This window comes from Lolium rigidum, chromosome 5 (genome assembly GCF_022539505.1).
Source record: "Lolium rigidum isolate FL_2022 chromosome 5, APGP_CSIRO_Lrig_0.1, whole genome shotgun sequence".
In the NCBI taxonomy this organism is placed as follows: Eukaryota; Viridiplantae; Streptophyta; class Magnoliopsida; order Poales; family Poaceae; genus Lolium; species Lolium rigidum.
The window spans coordinates 228,599,975-228,616,163 of NC_061512.1; the positions used below are offsets into that span (position 1 = coordinate 228,599,975).

Here is a 16,189-nt window from a genome sequence, read left to right on the forward strand (position 1 = left end):
TAGCCCGGAATTGAAAGAATTTAAGTTAATCATATTTTGTCATTTTTTGCCTAGCTTGGAATCGAAGGAATTTAGGTTCCTCATTTTGCATAATTGGAGGATACATCGTTGACGACTACAACAAAGAAAAATCCAGATTCATTTGAAACTTCCAAATATGATTTTTTTTTCTCAATAGAGATTAGTACGTAGAGCTCTCAAGGCGCAAATAGTTTTCAATCACTTTCAACATACCCACTCCGTCGCATAATTCTTATCATGGTTTTAGTTCAAAATTTGAACTACAATCACGGCAAAAATTATGGTTTTAGCTTAAAATTTGAACTAAAATCACGATAGGAATTAAGAAACAGAGGGATTAGTAAAGATATGCCCTTGCAACCTCGCTAGTAGCTGAAAACGTGAAGATGGAAAAACGACGAGGCTAATGGTAACAAGAGGGATTAATATTTCAATATATAGTCCTTACAAGCGAATTAAAGGTGCTGGGGTGTTCAGTTCATGGACACATTGGGCTCCACGGAAGGAAATCCCTGCTAGCTCTACCAGTTAACGTATTTCCTCCCGATCCTGAAATACAAATCGGCAAGTGGAAGGCGCACAAAACTCAGGCCGCCCAATGTTCCATGTCTCTTTGGCGCGCGTGACGGTACGTACGGGGCATCACTACTACTAGAGAGACCAGTTCATGGCATTGCTAGAGTGGCTGAAGGCGCCACCGGACCCATGGTCGACGTGCGGCGGGTTCGGTGCGGCCCTTCCTTGCTGCAGCGCGAGCTCGAGCTCGCCGAACTGGCCATGGTGGTGAACCGAGCCTGGATGATGCGGATGTACCTCGGTCATGACAGTGTCATTCGGAAGGTGGTGATGGTGCTGCTGCATGTTCCTGGCGCCTCCATGGCCCCGGGGGCTGCCCCAGGAACCGCCGCTGCTGCTTGCGGCTGTCATGTAGTTGCTGGCCATGACGGAGGGCGCCACCGGGCTGCCTTGGAAGGCGCTGGTCGTCGACATTGCCGGGGACCTGTTGTGGGTGGCACTGTGGGCACTATGATCCCATGGCTGAGTTGACAGAAGAGAGAGAGCACAGATGGAGTCGGCGGCCGCTCCCGCGATACATTCGGCCGAGGGAAGCTCGAAGCCCGGGATCATCGACGGTGCGCCGCCTCCCCCTGAGGAGCTTCCCTGGCCGTTGTACGCGTGGTGGTCGCCGTATCCCGCAACTGCGCTACGATGGGGCTGGTGATGTTCATGGCTGCCTTGCCAGTGGGCAGTGCCAGGCATGCGGTGGTCGACCGGCTGTATTGCTGGCCATGGATCCCCGACGCTGCTTGGGGCCCTTGGGTAGGAGAAATCTAGCAGGAAGCTTCTGAACCTGCCTGGGTCTTCTGGAATAAGATTTGCAAAGAATGGAACAGTCAGGACATTTTATTCAAAAAAAAATAATTGCAAGTAACTTTGCGGATTCAGTGATAACATGAGGCAGTTCCTTACCTTGGAAGGATCCGGAAAGCCGGCCATAGCGTGCAGCCAGAGGTCCAGGTGGGGGCTTCCTCCGGCGCTCATTGTGACCGGCAAGGCGTCTGCGGCAACTTCGTTTTCCTTGGTCAAATTCAGGTAACTGATGGAACCTGGGATCATAAAGAGACTACTTAAGTATGAACTCAGTATGGTGATCTTGCTAGTGCAGATTCACTAGAGAACTTCTTTTCAATTGACAAAGGCTGAAGGGTCACCATAAGCAGGAATTTCATAAAGACAGCTACTGAACATGTATCAACAATAATCAATGTCACGCAACAAAAGCAGAGTAAAGGGTATTCATACATCAGTCGCATATCATATTGTTGGCTGCTATAGAAAAAACTGCATGCACATGAAAAGATGGGAAATGCTAACACTGCAATCAAGAACCTGATACTAGCTTAGTATCTTAATACCAAGCATGCATCAAGTGACTAAATAATAGAGCAAATCACATGCCATGTGAAAAGCTGCATCGGTGCAAGCAAACCATTTGTTATCAACCTAAACTAGTAGTACTAATCAAAGAAATGCCTTTCATGATTAGATCACACATGACGACCAAGGGGAAAAAAAAGGATCCACGCATCACGACTAGGGAAAAGAAGGCCCATGTGGATAGGACACCTGTAATCATTCCTAGATAGTGGAAACGTGCAAAGGCTTGTGGTACATACAACAGCAGTCATAAGTGATGTTTTATCTTTCAAACAACGGGGCAAGAACCTTCGTTATGCAGAAGAGCCATAAGCCCATAAGGCCGCAGTACGTGGCAGCACACGAAAAAAGATGATCTTAAAACGGTATCAATGAGCAATATAAAAGAGACTATTTGGACTTCATTTTCGCAAATTAAGAGTATGGTGTGCGTTAGTGAACAAATAGATCTCCAAATAAAACCTGCCTCTAAAGGTAGATGAACCTACCAAGAATTACTGCCTAGCAACTGGCATTTGATTAGTGCAACATAATTACATTTGAATATTAGCACAGAAACCACAAATGTTGCCTAAGCTACATGTAGATCGGTTGTTGAAAAAAAACGGCATTTAAAGTTCGAAAAAATCTGAAAATAAATCTTGATGTAGACAATGTTGTGTTCTACCAACAAGCGGAAATACCTTACATTTGGGGCTCCATTAAAATGACAAAATCTGAAATCTATAGTAGCAAACACTGGAAAATATGTATCAGATTTTGTCATTTTTGTTTAGCCCGAAATATAAGGTATCTCGAGTTTAAAATTTTGCATGTTGGTAGAACACAACATTGTCTACATCTAGATTTGTTTACGGATTTTAAAAAAAAAACTTGAAAATGCTATTTTCGAATTTTGAAATAAAAAATGAGGGTAGCTCGGCCTACAAAAATCTTCACTCAATATTAGCACGGAAAGTTTCTTTGACATTCCATTTTATCTGTCTCACCCAATTTCTCTCATGTCCAACTTACTTTCTATACTACTCACTCCGTCTCGTTAAACTTGGCTGAGATTCATCAAAAAATTAAACGTATCTAAATGCTATTTAGTGTTTAGATATATCCAAATTTAGACAAATCTCAGACAACTTCCATTTAACGGAGGGAGAGTACTATCAGTAGGGCACTGAATAGTACTACTACCGGTACTGCATTTTATTACTGTAGTAAATTAAGAGTATGGTGTGCGTCAGTGAACACAAAAACCTCAACATAAAACCCACCACATGTGAAGAAAGTACATCATAAGTTATTTGAATATAGCAGCACTATTTGTAATTCTTTGGCGTTCCATTTTATTGCATTTTTCTCCCCTGTCCATCTTATCTTATACTACTACTACTCCTATCACTAGGGCATTGAATAGTAGGTACTAGCAGTGTAGTACCGCCCGTTGATACAGTAGAATAAAGGAGGAGAACTAAAAAGAAATCTAGGCTTACTATATGTGACACTCTGACAAGAATTTGAGGGTGTGCGCTTTTCCTGTCCCTTACTATTCTGGTCAGATTCTACCTGCCGAACCAAATGTTACATTGGTTGCTGCGTATCTACCAGATGCATAGCACACCCATGCGTCATCACATGAAGTTAGTTTCTGGATGTGGCAAATCAAAGTACTACCAGTACAACAAGATGCATATCATCAGTGGCCCTTTTTTTAGAAGATTTTCATGGCCAATTGCATGGCCTGAACAGTGAAACGCCTTGACTTGTATTTGCTGACGGCCACATGGTGGGAAGCAATATACTACGGGTAGCATCGAGGAGTAGCTAGGAGTGTCACGGGTGCAACAGTAGATGGAGCAGCGGCAGGTCGAGAAGCAACAAAAATGGAGCAATTTGAGGCGCAACTTGCTGGAGCTCAAATTGAGCGAGCAGGAGGGAGAAGGGGGAGATGAGCTTTTTACCTGCTGCACTGCTGGCAGAAGCGCTGCTCGATGCCGGCGACGACGACGAGCGGGGCCTTGGAGTGCATGGAGCAGACCTTGTGGCGGCAGTAGTAGGTCTTGTCGCCGCTCAGATCCACGCCGCACCCCTCCACCTGGCACCTCGGCTGCTGCGAGGCGTTGCCGCCGGCCGCGGCGGATCCTCCTCCAGCTGGGCCGGCGCTCGGCGCGGCGCCCCTGCCTCTCCTGCCGCCGCCAGCGGAGGTCCCGCTCCCGCCAGCACCGTCCTGCTCGAAGTAGATCTTCTTGCCGAAGTTGAGCCCGTGAGCGTCGTCACCGGGTCGTCGCCCGCCGCCGCTGCTGCCCGTCTCCATTGCCTCCGGTGAGCTCTCCCTTCCTCCCCCCTAGCTCCCAGCTTTTGTGAGCCGAGCACACACGGGCAGGCAGGAACCAGTAGCCTAGTAGCGACTAAACTAAATAGTGGCGGCTGGCTTTCGCCCCACCCTCCTCTCCGCTCTGGCTGGCTGGCTAGAGAGAGAAAGGCACAGGAGGAGAGATGATGATGACGGGAGGGAGATGGAAAGCGGCAGACGGAGGGAGGTAGGAGGCGACAGCAATGGTGGCGCCGGGCTTAAAATAAGCAACTTTTCCGGTGTGTGGTGCAGTGTGTGCCCTCCCGCTCTGCTGTTTCTTTACCCTCGCCCGGCTCACGCACGCACTTCCACTGCACTACTGTTCCACCCCACACACGCTTCACTCACTCACTCACTCTCCCCAGCTGCTGCTGCCGCCCTTTTTATAGCGAGTCATGCTGCTCCTCTACGAGTGTAGCTACGAGTACTCCTACCGAGCAGGAGTAGACAGTATAGTATTCGTGGGAGCATGGGCTCTGTGGGCAGGCGGCGGTGGCGGCTCCGCCCAGCTACACTTGGCATATACGCTGGCGGGCGGCCGCGTGCGTGCGCCGGGTTTCGCACCTCGCACTAGCCATGGTCGATGTGCACTGCACCGTTTCCTAGCAAAAACTAGAAAACAATTTATCTATTTTAAACCTTAAAACTTATAGTAGCTCCAAATATAAGAGCGTCTTTGCATACTTACCAAATTGTTTCTCACTTTTAGGGATGTAAGAATCACCAGTTTAGTTGCGAATTGTTTTACGCAATCTTGCATGATATGATATTTAAAGTAGTGTTTGACCCGTTCTTGAAGAAACACTCGATTTTACCGTTCTCGTTCAGACATGCTAGCGGGTCTAAAAAGGGGGAGCCTGCGTGGCTGCCCTCATATTTGCTCACCACCATTGTACAACAAATCACATCCTCACTTATCCTCTTGATCATCGAAAGCGGCGAGAGCAATTTAGATCCGGGTCAGCATCTTCTTCACCTCTGGGTCTCTTAGATCCGCGGCACCGGCACAAGCTGTGATGGGTCTTCCACATCTACGGCACCGGCACAACCCTCTTCGTCTCCAGCAACCTATTTTCCCCGGCTCCAGTTGCATGAAGGCGCCTACAGCCAAGGTTGTAAGCACCTACAACCCACATGTGCCCTACCTTTATTTTTGTAGCTCGTTCATTCAATTTGTTCAAACTTCATGTTGATTTAGCTGTTACTTACGCAAAATCGACAATTAAGTGGTTGCCCTCGTAGCTGTGATCCAGGATGCTTCTCATCTAGCAGAGAGCGTGTCGCAACTACAAGCCCTCCATCACATATGGTTCAATCTATGAGCGCAATAGAGAGGATAACAAATCTGAACTACATCTACAACAAGAACGATGTATAAGCTATCAACATGCTTAGGATGAGAACAACCCCATTCAACCACCTTTTGCAGACATTACGGGAAAGGGGGTTGCTTCAATATACCATCAACACTTGTATTGAGGAGCAAGTGGCAATGTTCCTCCATTTTCTTACACATAACTAGAGATTTCAAGTGATTCACAACACATGGAGGAGGTCGACTGAGACAATATCTAGTTACTTCAAGAAAGTCATGTATGCTATAGGAGAGCTCAAAGGACATCAATCCACCATTTGGTTGCATTCCTGCAAGATCAACAATAGCTACCGATGGTTTCCATATTTCAAGATGAGCAACTCTGTCTTCTCATGGAATGCTCGATTCTATTGCAGTGAGGCCTAACAATTTTTTCATGTTCATGTCAGGGTTCTATTGGGGCGATTGATGGCACTCATGTTATGGCTAGAGTGCCAAGGAGGGAGGGTCATGCATACATGGGAGAAAGCACTACACTTGTCAAAATGTGGTGGTGGTTGTTGACTTTGATATGAAGTTCAAATGTGTGTTAGCTGGATGGGAAGGATCAACTCATAATGCATCCATTCTTGCTGATAGCTTGGAGAGACCACATGCCCTCAAAATCTCCGATGGTAAGTTCTACCTAGCTGATGTCGGATATGCTTCCCACCTTGAAATTCTTTCACCCTTCAGGTCAACAAGGTAACATCTCAATGATTTCTCTGCAAGTTTATACCCCAAAAATGATAAGGAACTTTTCAATCTCAGACACTCAAGCCTTAGAGTGTTCTCAAGAGGGCATTCGGTACTCCAAAGAACAGGTTTAAGATCCATGATCAGAAATCATCCCATCCTTTCCCCGCCGAAGTTAAGCTAGTTCTTGCATGTTGCATTCTGCAAAACTAGATCTTGGGGTGGGGTGTTGAGGAGTTCTTCGCCAAGAAGAATGATCTGAGGAATGACAATCGTTGATGTTGTCCATGGTGTCAGTGCTACTGATAATGGCACCTGGAAGACCAAGAGGAAGGAGTGGGTTGATACTATGTGGGCTAACAGAGGCAACCCCAGGATCTCAAGATTTTCCGTTTTCAACCATGTCGTTGTGTTTTATGAACTCCTTTTATGTGTGTGTAACTAGTACTTGTCGTGAACTCCTATTTGATAGTAGCTAGATAATGTGGACAAAGTGATGTTTGCTAGTAACTATGGCTAAACAAAGCTAATTTAGTGTTGCAAGTTAGTTTTATTTTCCTCGTACTTCATAGTAATGTGTGCTAATGTCACCATTTGTGAGAAGTGGTTACCACAAAATCACAACATCTGAAACCAAACGACCAAAATTTCCATCCCCTACCCGGAAATTAACTTTGTTGGCAGCCAAACGAAGTGCATAAATGGTCTGAAATTGTTTTGATAGCAACCAAACTAGATGCACAACTTGAATTTGAACTTGGCCCGGTGAATCATGGCTCCAGGGGGAGATCTCCCTGGATGCAGAAAAGGCTGCAAGTATCCAAACACGCCCTAAATATACATCATACCCTAAACTATTTAATCCATGTCTAAATTGAACCCTTGAGTTGTTTGGCACACTTGGAAAGAAATAATCTCGTCCATAAATACCTATTGTGTCCCTTACTAGACGGACCCGCACATCTGATTCATCTTCTATATGAATCCATCTCTATCTGTTGTAATAAAACAATGTTGGACATGGACAACCGGTGTGGGAGGGACAAGTGTTTCCAGCCTTCTCTAGTCAGAGACGGAGCTCTCCTAGCTCGGCCGCACGCCACATGGCCCCGCTCGACCGCTAGCTCTTCAAGGAAGAAGAAGAACCATCTGGCTCGGTCGCAATGCCGCCTAGCTCGGCCGCGGCCCCACCTGCCCCCGACAACGACACCAGAAAAGTATTTTGACAACCCCCAAGTGCAGGGAATCACCGTAGTACAATTCAATAAGTATTTGAGTGTCGAACCCACGAGGAGCTGAAGGTAAACTTTCTATTATCTAAATCCATATAACCCACTTATATGGTCTTTCAGGCACATCAATGAACTAGAATGTGGAAGGTGCTTTTATTATTAACCAGAAAGCAATAAAGTGTTAAAAGTAGAATAAATGAAGTAAAAAATACTGCAAGTAAAGTAAAGACTATAAATGTAAAAGCAAGTAAAGTAAAAGGAAGTAACTCAAGTGAGCAAGTGTTTATTTTTATTTAATTTGTTTTGTTGTCAAAATTAATGAAGCACATGGATGGTCTTTTTATTATTTCTTCTAGAGAGGGGCCATAGATAGGTGCAGCCATATATATATGTGCAATACACCTCTAGTGATTGATCCCAAGGCCATTACCGAGCAAACAAGAGAGTTATTAAGATATGAAGTCCAACCATCACTGTAAGTTTCAATCTCCCCACAGTTATATCCCCGTTAATTAGCAATGAATTAATATAGCATGCATATTTAAGACTTGGGACACAGTTCTGTAAATCTCCAGCTATCCCTCCTCCTATCATCATGCAACGGTGACAACCTTATGCATTCCCAAAATATGTGTGCACTCATATATCATTACATAAGATCATCATAGAAGATAACATATACTTCTATGCAACCAAGAAAAAACTATTTCACAATTGTCATAAACAAGTCACTACTCAAACATAGACATAGAGACACAATAGATCATGAAAAATAATAGATTGCATCACACGTCATGTTTGCCAAGAGATTACACTAGGCAAATGATGGAGATGTGTTGTGGATGTTGATGAAGAGGTGAGGTGAAGATGGCGATAAAGATCCACGTGGCAGTGGCCACGGGAGGCGGCGGCAGCTGGGCGCGCTGCGCCTGGCGGCCCTAGGGGGCAGTGGCCCCTTGCCCTTTCTTCTTCCTTGGAGATGGTGCTAGTGTGGAGGATGTTCTCCCCCTCCTTGGTGGCTTCCAAGGAGAGTAGTTTCATCATAATGGATGGGTGTCACCAAATTACGGTTTTCCCTCAATATATAGAGGTGGAGGTTCAATCTAGGCCATGTGATGGATGACCTTTTGATCCAAGAGCTCCTAGGCATCTATAAACCTTCCTAGTACTCCTCTCTGTTCTTTATGAGCGTATAAAATTTTAACTTGGCCGAATCCCGAGTTTGAATCAATCACGTCACAAACTTTCGAATTCTCGAAGCTGCATTTGTATCATTCAGTAAAATGGGTCCGCCGGTCGCATAAGAACTCCGTTTGAAGTGTTATTTATGTCAAATGAAATTTATGGAAATTCTCCACAACTTTGTGGTCCAAAACTGTTCCATTTGACTTGATATTCGGGCCTCTCTGGATATCTTTCAAAACAATTCTGCAGGGGTAGAATCCAGGAAACTCCAAATCTTGCAATAATGAGCGGATTTCTTCCATATCGCGTGTTTCCTACATAAGAAAGTGTAAAACAAGAACGTGTGCACTTTTGAAACTATTAGTAGGTTAGTACTAGTAAACATAATAAATTTGCAAAATAATAATAATTTTAACACAATAAACTACAAAATTTATGTATGCATTTTATATACATCAAGCATCCTCAAGCCTAACCCATGCACTAGTAGGGAAATTGCTATAAAATATAAGCTTATGAGGAGCGGACCCTGCTGAGGACACGCAGTTGCTATTAATGATCCCGTTCGGAAAACAAGCACGCGACCAGTATAGTCATACTAACCGCGTGCCAGCGCTGGCACGAGACTATTATGTGGGCTTAGGCTGCGCCTGGGCTGAGAAATTAACCACAGCGTGCCAGGCCAGTAGCACGCGGCTAGTACTGTATTATCGGAAGCGTACTGCTTGACACCCACGTGGCTATTAGATTTCGACCGAACTAGTAGCAGCGTACGCGCTTCTGGTCCGCTGATATTATTTTCACTCAAGGAAATTCAATCGTCGCGCGGAAGCAGCCCCCCCCCCGACGCGCACACAGCTATTCGATCCCACTCTCTCCGCCGACACCGCTCGACCTCGCCGCAGACCACACCAGAGTCGTTGGTCCGCCACCCACGCCACCTCGCCACCGACCGCGGCCAGCACCGTTGAGCCTCCGCGCGCGCTTGCCCTTGCCGCCGACCACGCCCGTGCCCGAGCGACACACCGACTGCCCACACCCCACTCGCCTCTCCACCTCCCGATATTCCCTTAACGTGCTCGATAAAATGGTTGTGCAGCGTGTATCGATATGAGTTGATGATGTTTTGCTGAAATGCGATTAATTTCCATTTTGGCAAATTTCTGGCAACTCCGTATGTACCATTTTTAGCAAAGGCCATGTTGAAATTTTTCGTTAATTTTACTACTTGTGTTGTAATGTTGTGATTGATGATTATGTGGTCTGTATCAATATGAGTTGCTGATGTTTTGCCGAAATGTCAATTCATTTCCATTTTGGAAAATTTATGGCAACTCCTTATGTCCCATTTTTAGAAAAGGTCATGCTGAAATTTTTCATTAATTTTACTACTTGTGTTGTAATGCTACAATTGATGATTACATGGTGTGTATCGATATGAGTTGCTGATGTTTTTCCGAAATGTCCATTAATTTCCATTTCAGCAAATATCTAGCAACTCCATATGTCTCATTTTTAGCAAAGGTTATGCCAAAATTTTCCGTAATTTTTGTTGTTGCTATATGAATTTCAATTATAGGTTGAAGATGTCGAGAGACCACAATGATAAGGCGGCGTGTTCTAGCTCTCCGGCGCAAGAAAAAGAAAATGCAGTAGAAAAATATGCAATACAACAAGAAGCATAAGTAGTGTTGGAGTTTTTGCAAAGAAACTAGTGACATTGATGGCAACGACGTGACCATGATGGCGTGTGCTCGTCGTATGCAGATATGCTGTTGGGGAACCCCAAGAGGAAGGTGTGATAAGCACATCAGCAAGTTTTCCCTCAGTACAAATTCAAGATTTAATCGACCAGTAGGAGAAATGCGTGACTTCTTAAGGTGTTGCTGGTTGACTAGTGGCAGGACGCACTACCGACATCAGCAACAACGTGGAACCTGCACACAACACAACCAAAGTACTTTGCCCCAACCTACAGTGAGGTTGTCAATCTCACTGATTTGCTGAACATAAAGGATTAGATGTATCGAATGGAAGGAGATGTTTGCAGAAAGTAAACAGAACAGGATTGCAGTTAAATTTATCAGTAATGGAAATAGGACCGGGTCCACAGTTCACTAGAGGTGTCTCTCCATAAAGAAATAGCATTTTTGGTGAACAAATTACAGCTCGGCAATTGACAGAATATCGACCATACATGATAAGACAATTACTATGCGATTTGGTATTGGGTATTACAACATAATACATAGACAGCAATCCAACTGCGTCTATGAATAATAATCCACCTTCAGGTTACCGTCCGCACCCCTTCCTGCATAAAGTTGCAAGCAACAGACTATTGCATTAAGCAATATATGTAAAGTAAAAATAGAATTATCCTTGGATAAAATATTATTGTTTTCTCCCTAGTAGCAACAACACATTTACAATCTTAGAAGTTATAAAGTCACTCTCCCAGAAAACTAGAGCCATGAACCTACTATCGAGCATAAATACCCCCTCTTGGAGTCACAAGTATCCACCTGGCCAGAGTTTCTACTAGCAACGAAAAGCATGCAAGATCACAAATAACATATGACATGAATATATAATCAATCTCAACATAGTATTCAATATTTATCGGATCCCAACAAACCAAACATATAGGATTACATAAAGATGATCTTGATCATGTAGGGCAGCTCACAAGATCGATACATGAAGCACAAAGTGGAGAAGACGACTATCTAGCTACTGCTATGGACCCCCATAGTCCAGGGATGAACTACTCACGCATCACTTCGGAGGCGGGCATGGCGATGTAGATGCCTCCAGCGATGTTTTTCCCCTCCAGCAGGGTGCCGAGAAGAGCTTCAGAACCGCCCGAGATGGGTTCTGCGATGGTGGCCGCAATGGAACTTTTTGTGGATGGAGGCTCGGGTATCCAGGATTTTCCCGAGAAGATGTATAAATAGGCGGAGGAATTAGGTCGGTTGGGCGCCTGCTGGGCCTAGACCCCCCTAGGCGCGGGCTAGGTCACCGCGCCATGGGGTGGTACGGCCGTCCTTTGGCCCCTTTTCGACCCCCTCTGGACTTCGTCTTTGTTTCGGTAAAATATTGACTTTGGCTTTTGTTTCGTCCAATTCTGAAAATATTTCATGTACAACTTTTATGGAATACAAAAACAGCAGAAAACAGGGAACTGGCACTGTGGCATCCTGTTAATAGGTTAGTGCCGGAAATAATGTAAAAGTGCAATGAAGTTTAAACAAAACATATATGAATTGGTGTAAAACAAGCATGGGAGCATCAAAAATTATAGATACGTTTGAGACGTATCATGCCACTAGTGCCACTGATGGCAACGGAACCACTACTGGCACCGAGGGCACAAAGAAGAAACAACGCAGGGAGAGGCACCGAAACAAGCTCGATAATATAACGGATATTGTCTTGGAAGTAAGCCTTGCCAATGGTGAGCCTATTCGACCGCCCTCAGTTGCATCTAGTTATGGCAGCCAATGCGGATGTATTCTTCGAGATACCATTTCGATCAACGAGAAGAGTATTAGGGAGGATGCATAATTATGTGCCTACCTTATCTCGAACTTGCACAAACGATACACATTCTCAGGCCTTTACAATAACGAGAGTATCACCAAAAATGATGTAAACACCCACGCCCTCGGCAAGTTCAGTAGAGACTTGAGCAGTTCGAAAACGAGAGTACAAAGAATGGTGGATAAGGGTGATGATTACTCCATGGTACACAAGGCATATCCCATTATCACGGAGGAGGAGTGGGAAACATTCAAGAATAATTGTGCTAGAAAGGAGGACAAGGATTTGCGGAAGTGGGGCTTGGACATGCATCGCATGAACAAAGATTCCGTCACTCTCGGAAGACGTGGTTACGACCGCATGAGGCCGACGTGGGAAAAGGAGGACGCTGATCCTTTAACTGCTACCAAAATCAAGCCATGGGAAGATTTCGAGGACCGGTGGCAACTTGAGTTTATCAAGGCTCTGTGCCATCGAGACAAAAAAAAGGGGAATATGTAACAGACAAGTAGATGGTAATTTATCGACCGTAGCTTTTAATCAAGTCGATTATATTATAATAGTTTCATTTCTAAATGTTTCATATGTTTTTTTGCAGCGTAAGCAAAATCAGCTGGAATGTGAAACCTCCTCCAATGGACCCCCCCTAGGATCAAACTTTAACCCGAGCGATAAACTTGGCCCTCGGAAAGCCCGTGCAGAAGAAGTCGGCACATGGCCATGTTGCCAGCACAGGAATCAACGCCCAGTGGAATTACTATTACAATGATGACAATGAGCAGCGAAAGAAAAGGAGAAAACCCACCGAGGATATTTCCGATAAGGATATTGAGAAAATTATGGATAACAAGATTAGTTCAATCGTCCCTAGTGAAGTGAAAAGGAAGTTGGGAATCATGGTTCCTAGCATAATGATGACATTGAATATATGATTTGAAGGTGGTTAAATAGGGCCTAATCCAATTGAATAATTCTTAAATTCCGGTGACGATGATTTTTCAATTGATGATATTATGACTAGAATCACATTGCCTACTGATGCACAGTTAGCTCGCACATGCGAAATTATTACAGTCAATCCTTAAGCGTCTATCGATGCCATATCGCCAGCTCCAACCACAATTCATGCCACAACTCCTGCCACAACTCTTGCCACCGCTCGTGCCGCAGCTTTTGCCACAACTCCTACCACAGCTCCTGCCGCAACTCTTGCCGGACCTCAGCCCGAGCTCCTATCATAGTTGCAGCCACAGCTCCACCCACAGCTCCAACCAAAGCTCCAACCAAAGCACCAGCTGCAGCTCTCAAACGAGCTCCAACCTTAACTCCTACAGCAGCTCCCACCGCAGCTCCTACCAAAACTTCTACCGTAGCTCCTTCCCGAGCTCCTACCACAGTTGCAACCATAGCTCCAGCCAAAGCTACAAGCCCAGCTCGTACCCTGGCTGTTGTGCCGTTAAAGCCTGAAACAAAGCTCACCGAAAAGTCCAAGAGAAGCAGGTCGAAGAAGTCGCTTGAAACAAAAGTTCCTTCGAAGATGACCACAACAGAGATGTCATCTCTTTTTGGGACTATGGATGTAGTTAAGAACAACATTCCCAATGGCGTACTTGTGGAAGATTTGCCTGAGGGGAAAACTTTTAGGCAACACTATGACGTTGTTATGTCAGTTTTGGTGGCTTACCACGACAATAATTTTAAGAAGTCTATATGAGAGCAAACCTCTAGAGTTACGGTTAAGTTTAAACCTAAACACTTCTACCGTAACTATGCAAAAAATTTCCCAGTCATTTGGGAAGATATGTATCTCCTGATAAACCTTCGAGAGATGGACACCAACATAGTGAGATGCTGTACACTAAGAGTATATAGTTGACTCGATGCATCAACATGCACAATAGTAGGTATGTATAGCTTTGCTACTGACAAATATTTGTTTATGTAGGTTCAATTATACGAGAGCCATGGTCAATAACATCAGAGTACTCATCGTAGACCCTCATATGGTTTCGCGACAGTCAATTGATTCAGACGCGGCCGTGGTCGAGAACTACATTACACATGTGATGGATCTGGCTTTCAAAGATAACAAGTTAATCATGCGGGCCTATAATAAAAGGTAAAATATAGCTACTAATATATGCATATTTTTACGTATTTGCTCGGATTTATGCAACCAACTAGTTCAAATTTTAGCTATCACTGGATACTTATTTGTATCTCACTATTGGATGGCCAAGTCTATTATTTTGATTCTTAACTTAGTAATCCGGCGAGAGAGTTTACAGATGCAAAGGAACTTATTGATGATTGTTCTTTCATTCGCATAATATAAATTGATGTCATATGTATTATTCAAAGGATTTTATGTCATTAATATTGTTTAGATCATTTATCGCATTTCGCTCGCGGGGACAAAATGCAGAGAAGATCAGTTACACATCACTAGAGCATAACATGTTTGTCCCGTTTAGTTTTGCTAGGACTTATACTAGTCAATGATCTACTTATTGGATAATATATAAAGTATATAATTTCTATGTTCTATGTCTCAGTGCCACCAGCAGCCAGAAGGATCCATGTTACATAGCTTATATGTTGCCTATCATATGGATTTTGTAATGGGCAAAATACAGGGAAATATGCCATTTAAATTGGTATGCAAACATCTTCTATTTTCTTTTTACTCTATATTTTTCATATTTTGTACCTCTTTGGATCATTCGTATTTATTACCGCAGCCTAAGTTGGATGTGGGGGAGCTGACGAATCTGACACTAGCAAATCTCCGCAACCAAATATGCTCGTTTCTATTACAACGAGTGGTTTCTCCCACTCGAATGTTCCACAATCCTTCTGCTTGAGATCTGTTGCAAATATTTAAAATGATCTATATCATATATTGTCAAAAACTTTATCTTTGTTCTTTCAAAACGTTGATTGTGATTTTCAAAACTGTAAATTGTTATACATGTCGGTTGTATATATAAATATGTTATGTGGATTGAGTAAGAGTGCTATGCTCATACACTGCCATGTTAGTTGGAATAAGCTGGCGTGCGCAAAAAAAGGAAAACGGACAACAATAATGGCAGCGTGCAACTATTTTTCATACCCTTATAACACAACGGCAGTGCGCAGGATAGTACGCGAGCAGTAGGGCGAACTGTTAGCCGTGCGCCCCAAGCGCGCTGCCATTACGTCTAATGGCAGCGAGTAGGCGCGGCACGCGGCTAGTACTTTACCTATCAGTCGTGTGCCGCGCTGAAACACGACTAGTAGCCGATGCCACTGGCGTATTATCAGTCGCGGGCTAGTGCACACGGCTGGTAGGCCAAAACCGCACGCGGGCGGTAGGCTTTTTCCTACTAGTGATTCTCGAGTACGAATATAATGTGTTAGAAATAAATATGGACTTTGGAGTTTATTGCAATGTTGCTTATCATAAGTAAAAAATTATTGCTACACAAAATTAAATGGTTCATTCTTTAAAATATATTAATAAGCTAGCAAATGAGAATATAAATGGGAGTACTAAGGACATTTAAGCATGTAATATCATTTGGTCCAGAATCTTCTTCTTTATTTTTTTATATGTGTAAACTTGAGTAATAGAAAAAGTAAGCAGGGATTAAACATGTACAAGTACTATTTAGCTTTCAAACACTATCTCTTAAGTTTATGAATGAACCATGCTACATCATTAGAGTTAGGTTCCATTGCCTCTCATATCTAATTATTTTCGGCATCTAATGACCCACAAGTATAGGGGATCGCAACAGTCTTCGAGGGAAGTAAAACCTAATTTATTGATTCGACACAAGGGGAGCCAAAAAATATTTGTAAGCCTTAACAGCGGAGTTGTCAATTCAGCTG

General features: G+C 43.9%; 1 protein-coding gene across 1 annotated transcript; it reads right to left on the reverse strand.

Moving 5' to 3' along the window:
- Nucleotides 1-453: 453 nt before the first annotated feature.
- LOC124657910 (squamosa promoter-binding-like protein 17) lies at nt 454-4,473 on the reverse strand. Its single transcript, XM_047196387.1, has 3 exons — nt 3,912-4,473; nt 1,492-1,628; nt 454-1,382 (listed from the first exon to the last, which is right to left on the reverse strand). The coding sequence occupies exons 1-3, from the start codon at nt 4,262-4,264 to the stop codon at nt 673-675; spliced, it is 1,200 nt and encodes a 399-aa protein (XP_047052343.1). The 5' UTR covers nt 4,265-4,473; the 3' UTR covers nt 454-672.
- Nucleotides 4,474-16,189: the final 11,716 nt, after the last annotated feature.

Coding starts and splice junctions, on each gene's coding strand:
- LOC124657910 (XM_047196387.1), bottom strand. CDS start 4,264: ATGGAGACGGGCAGCAGCGGCGGCGGGCGACGACCCGGTGACGACGCT. Junction 1,629..3,911: donor TTCTGCCAGCAGTGCAGCAG/GTAAAAAGCTCA, acceptor TTATGATCCCAG/GTTCCATCAGTTACCTGAAT. Junction 1,383..1,491: donor GCTTTCCGGATCCTTCCAAG/GTAAGGAACTGC, acceptor TTATTCCAGAAG/ACCCAGGCAGGTTCAGAAGC.